At 38.5% G+C, this 13,695-nt stretch overlaps 1 protein-coding gene and 1 pseudogene across 1 annotated transcript; one reads left to right on the plus strand and one right to left on the minus strand.

Annotated features, from left to right (window-relative positions):
- Positions 1-2,349: 2,349 nt before the first annotated feature.
- Positions 2,350-6,896, plus strand: LOC103443792 (homeobox-leucine zipper protein GLABRA 2-like). Its single transcript, XM_008382687.4, has 11 exons — positions 2,350-2,647; positions 2,784-3,076; positions 3,713-3,830; positions 3,935-4,129; positions 4,235-4,609; positions 4,712-4,813; positions 4,936-5,145; positions 5,439-5,613; positions 5,714-5,985; positions 6,079-6,165; positions 6,266-6,896. Exons 1-11 carry the CDS (start codon positions 2,567-2,569, stop codon positions 6,644-6,646), a joined length of 2,289 nt encoding a protein of 762 aa, XP_008380909.1. The 5' UTR covers positions 2,350-2,566; the 3' UTR covers positions 6,647-6,896.
- A 5,645-nt stretch (positions 6,897-12,541) lies between these two features.
- On the minus strand, positions 12,542-13,047 carry LOC108174063 (small ribosomal subunit protein uS17c-like; annotated as a pseudogene).
- Between the last annotated feature and the right edge of the window lie 648 nt (positions 13,048-13,695).

Genomic DNA, 13,695 nt, shown 5'->3' on the forward strand with positions numbered 1-13,695 from the left:
CCACGTTAGTTGACCTTCAGTACCTACAAATGGAAAGGGGAAATGATTCCAACGTCCAAATTGTCCTTGATAAAGTGTTGACCAATCTCATGCATAATGCAATCATGTTGCACTGGATTATGAGAAATCTAAATAGCTACTTGATGTTCTACAAAATGCAATCACAGTAATCATCCTTGTTTTGTGCTAAACCCTATTCACTAGATTATGAAAAATCTCATGTAATCAGTTAATACGTCGGATTATAGGGATACTTATTAGTATATTAGGAGGTCCTTACACTCACAGTAATCATCTTTGTTTTGTGCTAAACCCTATTCACTAGCAAAAGGACTTACGACTGCTTGAGTGGAGAAGACTCTCTTGAAACCCTAGCATCATGTCTTCCTCTTCTACATATATGTTTATTTCATTTTCATGTCAACTTGATTATCGCATTCGTGATTCTAATGTCTTGTTGTTGTGATTTCAGAATATGTCTTACAGACCCCATACATAAGAATGTACCAAATTAAATGGCAAAGCAACTTTAGTATCGCTTATTGGGAAAGTAGAAAGATGACTTGGCTAAGGCCCAAGTTTCACACCTGGACTCAGAATCATGACAATTAAGAAACAAGGAAGAAAGTAGGTGATGAATGATGGATGTCCCAAATGACAATGGAATAACCAAATTCATATTTGTCAGCCACTCTGCAACTTAAAACTTTATGATTACTTGGTTCTAAGACCGTCGCATCCTCTAGATCAATATGTAAAACTCCACAATTATTTTACTATGACCAATAAACTCTTGAGTATAAGTGAGGAGAACAATGTAATGTATCAAGTAGTTTTCCTACCAATAGTAGATTGCACTTAATATTAGGGATAAGTAAAGCAATGATAAACTCAGAGTAAGAGATAGTGTCTTCAACCTTCACAGGACATTGTGTCCAATTACCACCAGTAATATTACGAACATAATCACTTAATTCATCAAACATTTTACGGTGACCAGTAGCACGATTAGTAGCCCCAGTATTAATTATCCACTTCTTTGTTTCAATGAGATGCATAATAACACTATTATTAAATTGATCCATTAAGCCAAAAAAGAGAAATTGACATGGAGACGAATTGTAGGAATTTTTTTACTAAAAACACCATTCATGGTACTGTAGCAGAATCGCGGTTCACGGCACTGCATGTAGTACAACCAACTGTTTGTTAAAATAAAAAAAATAAAAAAAAAGATAAAAAAAAAAATCTAAACAGCAGTTTGGTACGAACACAACAAATCACAGATCACGACAAAGGTATCACGAGCTGGTAAGATGAACACAAGCAAAACCCTAATTCAAAGAATTAAGGCATGACAACACAAACCTTTATAAACAACTGCGGGCACAACACAAAGGAAAAACTCAGCAGCACGAGTTTAGGGCAAAAAGATCATCAAAAGAGAACTGCTCTGATGCCAAATTAAGCTGTATTTAAGAAATTTCTGAATAATTATATTATTCTCCAATTGGAGGTATAATTATATATATTTGAATTATACGAGTTACTTCACAAGCTTTTCACCAATATGGGACAAATAACTATTTACAATTTAACTAATATATACAGCTCGAAACACGATGTGTGAATGTGGTTAGACCATCTTACTTGTGAGACAAACAGGTACTAAAATTTATTGTAAAAAATAAGAAGTGAGAGTAACAAACTCCACATAGCATCTATCACTTCCATACTTCCTCTTTTGGGTATTATTATGCTTAAAATGACAAATGATGAGTAGTTATTCAAGAAAAAAGATTTGAGCAAAGCGACCCAAGAAGAGGAGAAATATGAGTCCCAAAACCACAATCATTCAAAATATCGACATTACTTCTTTTATCAATATTGTTTAGAACTAGTGCGGTCCAATCTAAACCCTTCCATGATTTCATTCCTAATTGCTTTGTTGCGCCATCGAAGACGAGAGGCGGTGGTTGTTTTGTCATTTTTGCGTCATATATGGAGGGAAAATATAACCACATCCATCCATCTTTATATATATGTGTGTGTGTGTAAACCCTAATCCGAAGTAACAAATTAATTTAATTAGTAGTGTATGAGCCAGCCACCAAACCCTAGCCAATAAGCTAGCTATCCATTAACCTCTAACATTTGAAATGAGGAGGAAACAGAAAATATCGTTGACGCGTTAGATGTACATTCAACTGCTTCAAGTCAAGTTAGCTGAGGTTTCTTCTCTCACGTTCCACTTACAAAAGAATATCTAACGGTCAACCCCTACCAGCCCTCTCTCTCTCTCTCTCTCTCTCTCTCTCTCTCTCTCATCAAATCAAACAACTCCATTCCAACAGCAAAAAACTAGAAAAGAGAAACTCTTTCACTTCGTTTTGTTTTATATCCTTAAATCAACTACACCCGCCCACCTCTCTCTCTCTCTCTCTCTCTCTCTCTCTCTCTGTGTGTGCGCAGAGCTAGCTAGGTAGAGTCACCATTGCTATCCCATAAAACAATCCCTTTGGTCACTATCTCCTTAATAATACTAAGAACATGCACTACGCTTGCCATGGGCGTCGACATGTCTAACAATCCACCAACTTCTCGCACCAAGGACTTCTTTGCTTCCCCAGCCCTCTCCCTCTCCCTCGTATGTACTTCTTCACAAACCCTCATCCATTTCATTTCAACTAATTAACCCTTTTAACCTTAGCTTTCAATAGTAAGAAAGTTTTTGTTTTGGGTTGCATGCGCTTAATAATGTTTTTTGTATTTGGGTTTTGAAGGCCGGGATTTTTCGTGATGCTGGGGCGGCGGCCGTGGCAAGCAGGGAGGTGGAGGAAGGAGATGAGGGCAGCGGTGGAGGCGGAAGCGCAGCTGTAGGCAGTGTTCGCCGGAGAGAAGACACAGCGGAGATTAGCAGCGAGAACTCCGGGCCAGCAAGGTCGAGATCAGAAGATGAATTTGACGCAGAAGGAGAGCATGACGAAGATGATGCTGATGGAGACAACAAGAACAAGAAGAAGAAGAGGAAAAAGTACCATAGGCACACCACTGAGCAAATCCGAGAAATGGAAGCGTAATTACACGTTCCCTCTATTTATTTATTTTTTAGTCCAACCGAAATTGGAAGACGGTTTAACGAGTATATGTGTTATGACTAGGAACTCATATGGCCTAGCTGGTCACAACTTCGTTGGAACACTTGAATTAATGGATCGTTTTTTGCAGAAGAAAAATGATTTTCGCACACTTATTCTCTTCTTTCGCACCTTTTTGTTCGTTGATTCCAACTACAAGGCAAAAAATTACCACTCTTCCTGTGCAAAATACCATGTTTTAAAGGAAATTGGATTAATTAGGATTTTGGAATTTGAACAATGCACATGGTTTTGTAATTGGTCGGTTTAATCTCCTTTAATTTGCATGCAGCCTTTTTGAGAAAAAGAATGATTACTTTACAATGTACGATGTAAAGATTCAACGAGAGTTGGTGACATATATTTGCTCATCACAAAAGAAAACATACAAATATTAATTGAAAAGTTAAATTGACAACCCTTTTGGCTCTTTGTTTTACATGCAGTTTTAAAGTGCTGATTAGTTTCCTAATTGCAGTGATTTAATTATTAATCACAAATCAGTATCTGCTTATCAATGTGTTCGTTCTTTAACCAGAAAGTGTTAATTAATTGGGAATGTTATTAATCTGCAGGTTGTTCAAAGAATCACCACATCCTGATGAGAAGCAAAGGCAGCAACTGAGCAAGCAATTAGGCCTTGCTCCAAGGCAGGTCAAATTTTGGTTTCAGAATCGTCGAACCCAAATCAAGGTACTTAATTTAATTAATCTTCTGATAATTGTGATCGTTTCACACCAGGCCGTTGGATTATTGGTAATCAAAGAATGGGATATTTGTTGGTCTATTTTACACAGGCTATACAAGAACGCCATGAAAATTCTCTGTTGAAAGGCGAAATGGAGAAACTCCGCGACGAAAATAAGGCAATGAGGGAGCAGATAAACAAATCTTGCTGCCCCAACTGTGGCACTGCAACCACTAGCCGGGATGCCACCCTCACGACCGAGGAGCAACAACTGCGAATCGAAAATGCCAGACTCAAATCCGAGGTTTGAAGTTAGAGCTATTTCTTCAACAACATGAAGACGAAAAAAAACGATCGATCAAATATTATCTGACACATAGTTTGGACTAATTTCAATATATGCATGTAGGTCGAAAAACTCAGAGCAGCTCTTGTAAAATACCCTCCCGGGTCATCCTCTCCTTCCTGCTCCGCTGGCCAAGACCAGGAGAATAGAAGCTCTTTGGATTTCTACACTGGAATATTCGGAATTGAGAAGTCGAGGATAATGGAGATAGTGAATCAAGCAATGGAAGAGCTTAAGAAGATGGCTACTGCAGGGGAACCACTCTGGATTCGGAGTGTGGAGACTGGCCGTGAAATACTTAATTACGATGAGTACATCAAAGAGTTCAACATTGAAGTTCCTAGCAATGCGCGGCCAAAGAGATCCATTGAGGCCTCCAGAGAGACCGGGGTGGTGTTTGTGGATCTTCCGCGACTAGTTCACAGTTTCATGGATGAGGTACACACTAGCACCTTTCATGAAGCTGCAATATACAAGTCTTATTGCTTTGTACTCGCAGGAATTGTAAGCTAACCGTCTTCGGTATTACATTGTTTGCAGAATCAATGGAAGGAAATGTTTCCATGCATGATCTCAAAGGCGGCAACTGTTGATGTTATTAACAATGGTGAAGGAGACAATAGAAATGGTGCAGTACAATTGGTAAGCTGAAAATTTTCCTTTTCAACGTCAATAAGCAGATCAACCTGTATGCAGCATAAACCAGAATATTCCGCAGATGTTTGATTCCATTAAAGAAAACTCAAAGTTGAGTTTGGCTGCAGATGTTTGCAGAGCTGCAAATGCTTACGCCCTTGGTTCCCACTAGAGAAGTGTACTTCGTTAGATGTTGCAAGCAATTGAGTCCTGAACAATGGGCTATTGTTGATGTTTCGATTGACAAAGTCGAAGATAGCATAGATGCGTCCTTGGTGAAATGCAGGAAGCGTCCCTCTGGCTGCATCATTGAGGACGAATCAAATGGCCACTGCAAGGTATGCAAACATGTTTCCAAATTTGATCGCACACTTAGTTACAACTTATGAATAGAAAATTTTGGATATCAGAATTTAAACACCTAGACACCCCGAGTGAGAAAATTTTGGATATCAGAATTTTATATGAGCAGTGAGTACCTATATGAGTATTGCTTTTGACAATTGACTTTGGCCAGGGAAAGGAAAACAACACAAAAATCAAAACAGAAACACAGAGGTGAAAAGGATAGAGTCATGCATTGATTTGTAACGGTGCAAACCGGGTTATATGATCTAATGATGGTCTGCAGGTGATCTGGGTGGAGCACCTAGAATGCCAGAAGAGCACAATTCAGACCATGTACCGCACCATTGTCAACAGCAGTCTAGCATTTGGAGCAAGACATTGGGTAGCAACGCTGCAACTGCAATGCGAACGACTTGTTTTCTTCATGGCAACCAATGTTCCCATGAAGGATTCAACCGGTACGTCCTAGTTAAACAGACTTAAAAATGCATCTAGTACAATAACTAAATGAGGGTAATAATCGAAATTAAATGCTTGGAATTAATTACTGAATATTAGGTGTGGCCACCCTTGCTGGGCGAAAAAGCATTCTAAAATTGGCACAAAGAATGACAACGAGCTTTTGTCGTGCAATCGGAGCATCAAGCTACCATACCTGGACTAAGATCTCAAGCAAAACAGGGGACGACATAAGAATTGCCTCCAGAAAGAACTTGAACGACCCAGGAGAGCCTCTTGGTGTGATTTTGTGTGCTGTTTCTTCAGTATGGCTGCCCATCTCTCCTCATGTGCTCTTCGATTTCTTAAGAGACGAGACTCGCAGGAATGAGGTTGGTAAATGTGAAACAACTCTACTAATCTATAATTAATCATGTTATAGCACTACAATTGTTAATTAAATTTTCTTGTTCCCTAATTGCTAGTGGGACATTATGTTAAATGGAGGACCAGCTCAAACAATTGCAAACCTATCCAAAGGACAAGATCGTGGCAATGCTGTTACAATCCAGGTGGGTTCTCTTTCTTGATACACAAGTTATCGACCCCTTATTGTTAATCCGAAATCTTTATAATTTCTGCTAATATATATTTTGCATTCCAAATGTTCAGAGCATGAAATCAAAAGAGAAAAGCATGTGGATACTACAAGATACCTGCATAAACTCTTACGAGTCGATGGTGGTCTACGCTCCAGTGGATACCACTGGAATGCAGTCCGTGATGACGGGATGCGGCGCGAGCAACATCGCCATATTGCCTTCAGGGTTCTCGATTCTTCCTGATGGGCTGGAGTCGAGGCCGATGGTCATCACATCCAGGCAAGAAGACAGGAGCAGTGAAGGAGGAACTCTGCTGACAGCAGCATTTCAAGTCTTGACAAATTCCTCCCCCACAGGCAAGCTAACAATGGAGTCTGTGGAGTCTGCCAACACACTAATATCATGTACTTTGAGAAATATTAAAGCAAGCTTGCAGTGTGAGGATGGCTGATCAGAGTAATTTTATTAATTAGCTTTAGACATAAGTTAAATTAAAAAATTTAGGGTTTTCATATAATTTTATTTCTTTTTTATTTTATTTTAATTACCAGTGGATTTAGAAATGAGTCATTTGTGAGTTTGTTTATTCGTTTTGGTTGGAATGGAGGACTTGGGACTGAAGGCAAGTTTTGATTTATAATCTTTCAGTTTCCTTGGAAATAACTATTTATCAATGCAAAATTTGGTAAATTTAGTTACTATTTGCATTCTTGCAATCTGAAATGACTCACTTTCTTATTATTTAAGCGCTATTTACTCAGATCTGCCTAAGCTACGGAGAGGCAGATTCAAACTTGAGTTCAAATGGGAAGGGGGCATTGCCATGGCCAACTTAGATACACTCAGATCTGCAAAGTGAAACCAAACTGGTTCATCTAAATTTAACTAGAAGGCCTTTTTCGCCTCAAGAAAAACACCGATCGACACTGCTGGCACAGAATGATTACAGACAATATACATTGAAGAACTGGAGACACTTTTCTTACTGCTATGAATTTAGCACAAATTTTCTTTCCATCTATAGACTTGCAGCAATATACATTGAAGAACTGCAACTTAGATAAATTCCAAATTAGGTTTCCAAATGCCATGATTAGTATTCCCTTGACAAACAAATCTGCACTTGTCCAGCTTAACAAAAACAAAATCAGTATTCGGTTCTGTAGCACGTACATTATCCTTGGTTTTTATGATTATCGTATCTTTAGCGGTAACGGGGACTGGAAGAGTAACTAATTCAAAACTCAAATGTAACAGAAGCAGAACAACTCCGGGCAAAGGCACCTGCTCACATAAGCCGTCTAACTTGACAATAACACAGCTCGGGCTTACAAATAGAAACACAAGCACCAAGAAGAATTAGGCGGCAAACTAACTGAAATCCTACATTGCACAGACTTGCAGCAGCAGCAGCAGCAGCAACAACAACAACAACAAAGCATTTTCCCACTAAGTGGGGTCGGCTATATGAATCCTAGAACACCATTGCGCTCGGTTTTGTATCATGTCCTCCGTTAGATCCAAGTACTCAAAGTCTTTTTTCTAGAGTTTCTTCCAAAATTTTCCTAAGTTTTCCTCTACCTCTTTGACCCTGGACCTCTGTCCCACATTCGCATCTTCTAATCGGAGCGTCAGTAGGTCTTCTTTGCACATGTCCAAACCACCGTAACCGATTTTCTCTCATCTTTCCTTCAATTTCGGCTACTCCTATTTTACCTCGAATATCCTCATTCCTAATCTTATCCTTTCTTGTGTGTCCACACATCCAACGAAGCATCCTCATCTCCGCTACACCCATTTTATGTACGTGTTGATGCTTCACTGCCCAACATTCCGTGCCATACAACATCGACGGCCTTATTGTCGTCCTATAAAAATTTCCCTTGAGCTTCAATGGCATATGGCGGTCACACAACACGCCGGATGCACTTTTCCACTTCATCTATCTAGCTTGTATTCTATGGTTGAGGTCTCCATTTAATTCTCAATTTTTTTGCAAGATAGATCCTAGGTAGCGAAAGCGGTCGCTCTTTGGTACTTCTTGATCTCCGATCCTCACTGATAGGATTTTTCTTACCTGCGCAATAGGGTTAAAATCACTGAAAATACTTGCAAGAATACAAGGTAATTGTAGTATAATTGCTCATGTAAGGTCGTTCTCCCCAAAGATTGTTTGACTAATTCGTAATTAAATCAACTCTTACTTAACCATTAAAACAGATTTTTTTTTCAAAGATTTGAGATGTTTGAGTTTGAAAATATTGAATTAACAATTAAAGAAACCTAGAAGTTAGAAAATAAAGGCAGCAAACAGAAAAAAAAAAATAAACGTTTTTTGTTTGTTTTTATTAAAATCAATTTAGAGAAAGACTAGGGTTTAGCCGTTACCGTCATAATCCTATGCAATTCTATCAATTACTTATAATAAAAATCAAAGGAAATATCATTAAAATGAATAAGAATAAAAACACCTCCAAGTAGAAAATCTTCAAGAACCCTATCAATTCTTTCTATCTCCAAAGTTTTCATAAAAATAAGCCTCTAAACTTGTAGACGGCTAAACAATATATATGCTTAACCCCCACACAAACCCTAAAAACAGGTCCTTTATTCCCACTAGGAAACTAATAATAATAATAAAATAAAATAGGAAACATAACCATAAATTAAAGGGAGTTTTAATGAAAAGCCCACGGTACTGTTCACTTTAATGAAAAACCATATTTTTACACTAAAAAGTCAAATATGGTACTATTCACTTTACCCTTTATTTTGTCCTTATCATTAAAACTTAAAGTTTTCAAGCCCTTTTCATTAGTTTTCCTTAAATTAAATGGTAAAATTCGCCTAAAATATGAACAGCCATGTTTTGGACCCATAAGCTGCTCCAAAACTAGCCCAATATAGCTGGATTTAATGTTTGGAATATTCTGAACACTTCTCTAGAAGACCACAAACCCAACTGATGTCATCTTGGGCTCCAAAAATGCAATTTAAGCCCAAAAACATCATTTTCCAACACTATGCATCGCTCCTTTATTTTATCGCCAGAAAATAACCGCTTGGTGGAAAAATCCCAAAGTTTGATACGATCAAGCTAAGTGACTCACGAACGTCCTCCAACTGGAATTACTCTGAAAATCGTTCATTTGGTCCTGTTTTGCTCCAGAGGAAGTCGAAAATCCTATATTGAAAATACAATTCAAAGTATCAAAATTCTTCCAAAATATACTAAGATTAGCGTAAAATATATAATATAAAATCTACTCATCACTCACCCCTAACTCATTTTGGCCTCCATTTGCACTGAACTTGCACTGCAAATATTCTGTCTTTGATCGGCTTAGGCGAAGACTTTTAAATTCCAACACTTCTCTCCAAAGGTTAAGCTTCGCATTTACCCCTTCCTGAGTTTCATCTATCAACACTATATCATCTGCGAAAAGTATACACCAAGGAATTGATGAAATTGAGGTTCCACCACAAAACCAACTGATAATATGGGGAGTAGCCCAAGACCATATAAGCACATAGCAAATCTTGTCCCTCACCGATGTGGGAAAACTCTCAACAGGAATATCATCTTGAATATGTCTCATTAACTCATCTATTACCAATGCAAAAAGGTAAGGACTTAAAGATGAGCCTTGATGTAACCCAACAGTTATGGGGAAGCTTTCGGTTTGTCTTTCATGAGTTCTTACGGCAGTCTTTACTTCATCATACATATCCTTTATAGCTTGGATATATGCTACTCGTACTCATTTCTTCTCTTAAATCCTCCAAATAATGTCTCTTGGGACCCTATCATACGCTTTTTCCAAATCTATAAAGACCATGTGTAAATTCTTTTCCCTATCTCTATATATTTCCATCAATCTTCGTAAGAGATAGATTGCCTTCATGGTTGAACGCCCTGGTATGAACCCGAATTGGTTGTCCGAAACTCATGTCTCTTGCCTCAATCTATGCTCAATGACTCTCTCCCAGAGCTTCATTATATGACTCATTAGCTTAATACCCCTATAGTTCATGCAATTTTATATGTCGCCCTTATTCTTGTAGATAGGCATCAAAGTGCTCTTTCGCCACTCATTTGGCATCTTCTTCGTTTTCAAAATCCTATTGAAAAGGTATGTGAGCCATGCTATACCCGTCTCTCCCAAGACTTTCCACACTTCGATTGGTATATCACCTAGGCCCACTGCTTTTCTATGCTTCATCTTTTTCAAAGCTACAACCACTTCTTCCTTCCTGATTCGGCGGTAAATGAGTAGTTTCCACACTCTTCTAAGTTACTCAACTCCCCCAAAGAAGTACTCCTTTCATGTCTTTCATTGAAAAATTTATGAAAATAACCTCTCCATCTGTCTTTGACCACGTTCTTTGTAGCAAGAACTTTTTCATCCTCATCCTTGATGCACCTAACTTGGTTTAGGTCCCTTGTCTTCTTTTCCCTTGCTCTAGCTAGTTTATAGATATCCAACTCTCCTTTTTTGGTATTTAGTCACTTATACATATCATCATAAGCCGCTAGCTTAGCTTCTCTCACAACTTTCTTTGCCTCCTACTTCGCTATTCTATACCTTTCATCATTTTCATCGGTCATATCCTTGTATAGGGCTTTACAACATTCCTTCTTAGCCTTCACCTTTGTTTGTACCTCCTCATTCCACCACCAAGATTCCTTTTGGTGTGGAGCAAAGCCCTTGAACTCTCCTAATACCTCTTTTGCTACTTTCTGAATACAACTAGTTATGGAATCCCACCTTTGGCTAGCTTTCCCCTCTCTATCCCACACGCATTGGGTGATTACTTTCTCTTTGAAAATGGCTTGTTTTTCTCCTTTTAGATTCCACCATCTAGTCCTTGGGCACTTCCAGGTCTTGTTAGTTTTTCTTTCTCTTTTGATATGTACATCCATCACCAACAAGCGATGTTGATTAGCCAAGCTCTCTCCTGGTATAACTTTGCAATCCTTACAAGTTATACGATCTCCTTTCCTCATTAGAAGAAAATCTATTTTTGTTTTTGCCAACCCACTCTTGTAGGTGATCACATGTTCTTCTCTCTTCTTAAAGAAAGTGTTGGCTAAGAAGAAATCATATGCCATTGCAAAATTCAAGATGGTTCCCCCATCCTCGTTTCTCTCCCCAAAACCATGGCTATCATGAAAACCTCCATAGTTGTCTATCTCCTTGCCCACGTGTCCATTTAAATTTCCTCCTATAAATACCCTCTCTGTCTGAGCAATTCCTTGCACCAAGTCTCCAAGATCTTCCCAAAATTTCTCATTCAAACTCGTATCCAACCCTACTTGAGGTGCGTACGCACTAATCACATTGATGAGTTCTTGTCCTATTACAATCTTGATTGCCATAATTCTATCTCCTACCTTTATAACATCTACAACATCTTGTGTAAAGGTCTTGTCCACAATGATGCCAACACCGTTTCTCGTTCTATTTGTGCCCGAATACCAAAGTTTAAAACCTGAGTTTTCTAGATCCTTTTAAGACCAACCCACTTAGTTTCTTGTAGGCACATAATACTTATCCTTATCCTCACCATAACTTCGACTACTTTCATAGATTTTCCTGTTAAGGTTCCTATATTCCACGTTCCTAAATGCATTCTACTTTCTTGAACTCTACCCTTATGTCCTAGCTTCTTCACCCTCCCTTGTCTAATAGGATCAAAGTACTTCTTTTGTGTGTCCTGTGTAAAGTTGATAGAAGCATATGCTTCCAAACAACTTTGAGTGGAGTTGTTAAAAAAAAAAGTTTCTATGACTAAAAACCGGCAAATTACCAAAGTCACCTCAAGGTAAACAAAAGTGCACTCCTATCCTATGGCTTGGCTTTATTTGTCAAAACCCAAATTCCTAAAGCCAGAAAGTATCAAACTTTACAACTTCCCCCAAAAGCATATATGACTAAAAAGTACCGATTTTTCACATTCATCAGCAAGCACGAAATATTCTTTCATATTTTCCAGTGAATTTCAAACCCAAAAATCTTCACTTTTAGGCCTTCTTTTATTTACATTCATCCCACTTGTTATTCTACTCTTGTATCTATTAATCCAAATTCATTCAAGAAGCACTCGTCGAATCTTCGATAAAATTTGGCAATTCAAACAAATTCCACACAATGTAGTACGCACGACAATCCCCAACACCAACATTTTAAAAATGCAGTGAAAATTAAGTGCTACTTAAGGCATCTCATCAAAAACCCATTGAGATTGAGATTACACTAATTTCAACCAAAGGAAGCTCAAGATTTCGTTAATTTTCACCAAATTACACTAAATTCAAAACATTATCATTAAAACAGCCCAACTCACAAAATGCACAATCAAAACAACAACATAGACCTCACTCTAAACCTACAGAGACTCCAAAGGAATCCCGAGCTCATTCGGCACGTCGCCTTCACCGGAATTGCCTTTTGAATTCTTGGTAGGGACCGGCATAGCAAGAAAAGTCTTGGTTTTGCTAATGGGTCTGCATTTTTCAAGCTGGACAACGTCCCCAACCTAGAACTGGTTATCCAGGTCGTGGGCTTGGTACTTCTTCTTCTTCCTGACCCGCCTCTTGTACTTGGGGTGTGGAGCGAGGCGGGTGACTTCGACGGCGACAGTCTTGTCACTGGTGGCGCAGACGACGCGGCCTTGGATGTACTTCAAGGCTCTGATGGGCGGGAGCAAAGTAAGGCGTTGTGGGGTTGGGAAGGCGAGGGAGGAAGTGGGTCTGGAGAGGGGGGAGAAGGGGGTGGAGGAGCCATGGAGGAAGGGGGTGGAGAGCTTGGGAGAGGGGTGGAGAAGTGAAGCTATGAGTGACATTTTTGCTTTGGGTATAAACGTTAGAGTTTGGAGTTTTGGGTATAAATGTGTGGAGGATAAGGGAGATTGGATGAGGTGTCTCTCTATGATATCTTTTGGATTGGGATTTTAGGAATTTTACTCCCTCTACGTTGAAATTTTTCTTTGGAAAATCCTAATATGGTGTTTGGAGTTGGACATATAATTGTCATGACACCATGTTTATATTTTAGATCAACAAATTATTGATCAACTAAGAGTGCGTATTTAATTGGGATTTTAAATAATTTTAATGAGTTATAAAATTATGAAATTTGATGGAATTTTAATGCAAATTTCATAAATTTTATGTGAATTTTGAGTTAATTCTCTTAACTTCTCATGCAGAATGTTAATAGACTTATTCGTAAGCATGGACCATATTCCGGCTCTTATCAATCAACCTAGATCGGGACAACACTTGATTTCCCCTGTTATTGGGCTCATTTATTGGGCTGTACCTTGGCTTTCTAGTTTGTGGACTTTGGACTTTCTTATTACTAGCCTTCATGCACGGGTTCACGTGTGCAACATATATTTTTTGAATCACGGTGTGCTACGCACGATTTACACATTTTGAATGTATTTATATGCGTAAATTGACAAAAGGAAAGTCAAATATTTGAAGTAAATGAA

The sequence above is a fragment of the Malus domestica genome, chromosome 09 (assembly GCF_042453785.1).
Source record: "Malus domestica chromosome 09, GDT2T_hap1".
In the NCBI taxonomy this organism is placed as follows: domain Eukaryota; kingdom Viridiplantae; phylum Streptophyta; class Magnoliopsida; order Rosales; family Rosaceae; genus Malus; species Malus domestica.

Coding starts and splice junctions, on each gene's coding strand:
- LOC103443792 (XM_008382687.4), top strand. CDS start 2,567: ATGGGCGTCGACATGTCTAACAATCCACCAACTTCTCGCACCAAGGAC. Junction 3,077..3,712: donor CAAATCCGAGAAATGGAAGC/GTAATTACACGT, acceptor ATTAATCTGCAG/GTTGTTCAAAGAATCACCAC. Junction 3,831..3,934: donor ATCGTCGAACCCAAATCAAG/GTACTTAATTTA, acceptor TATTTTACACAG/GCTATACAAGAACGCCATGA.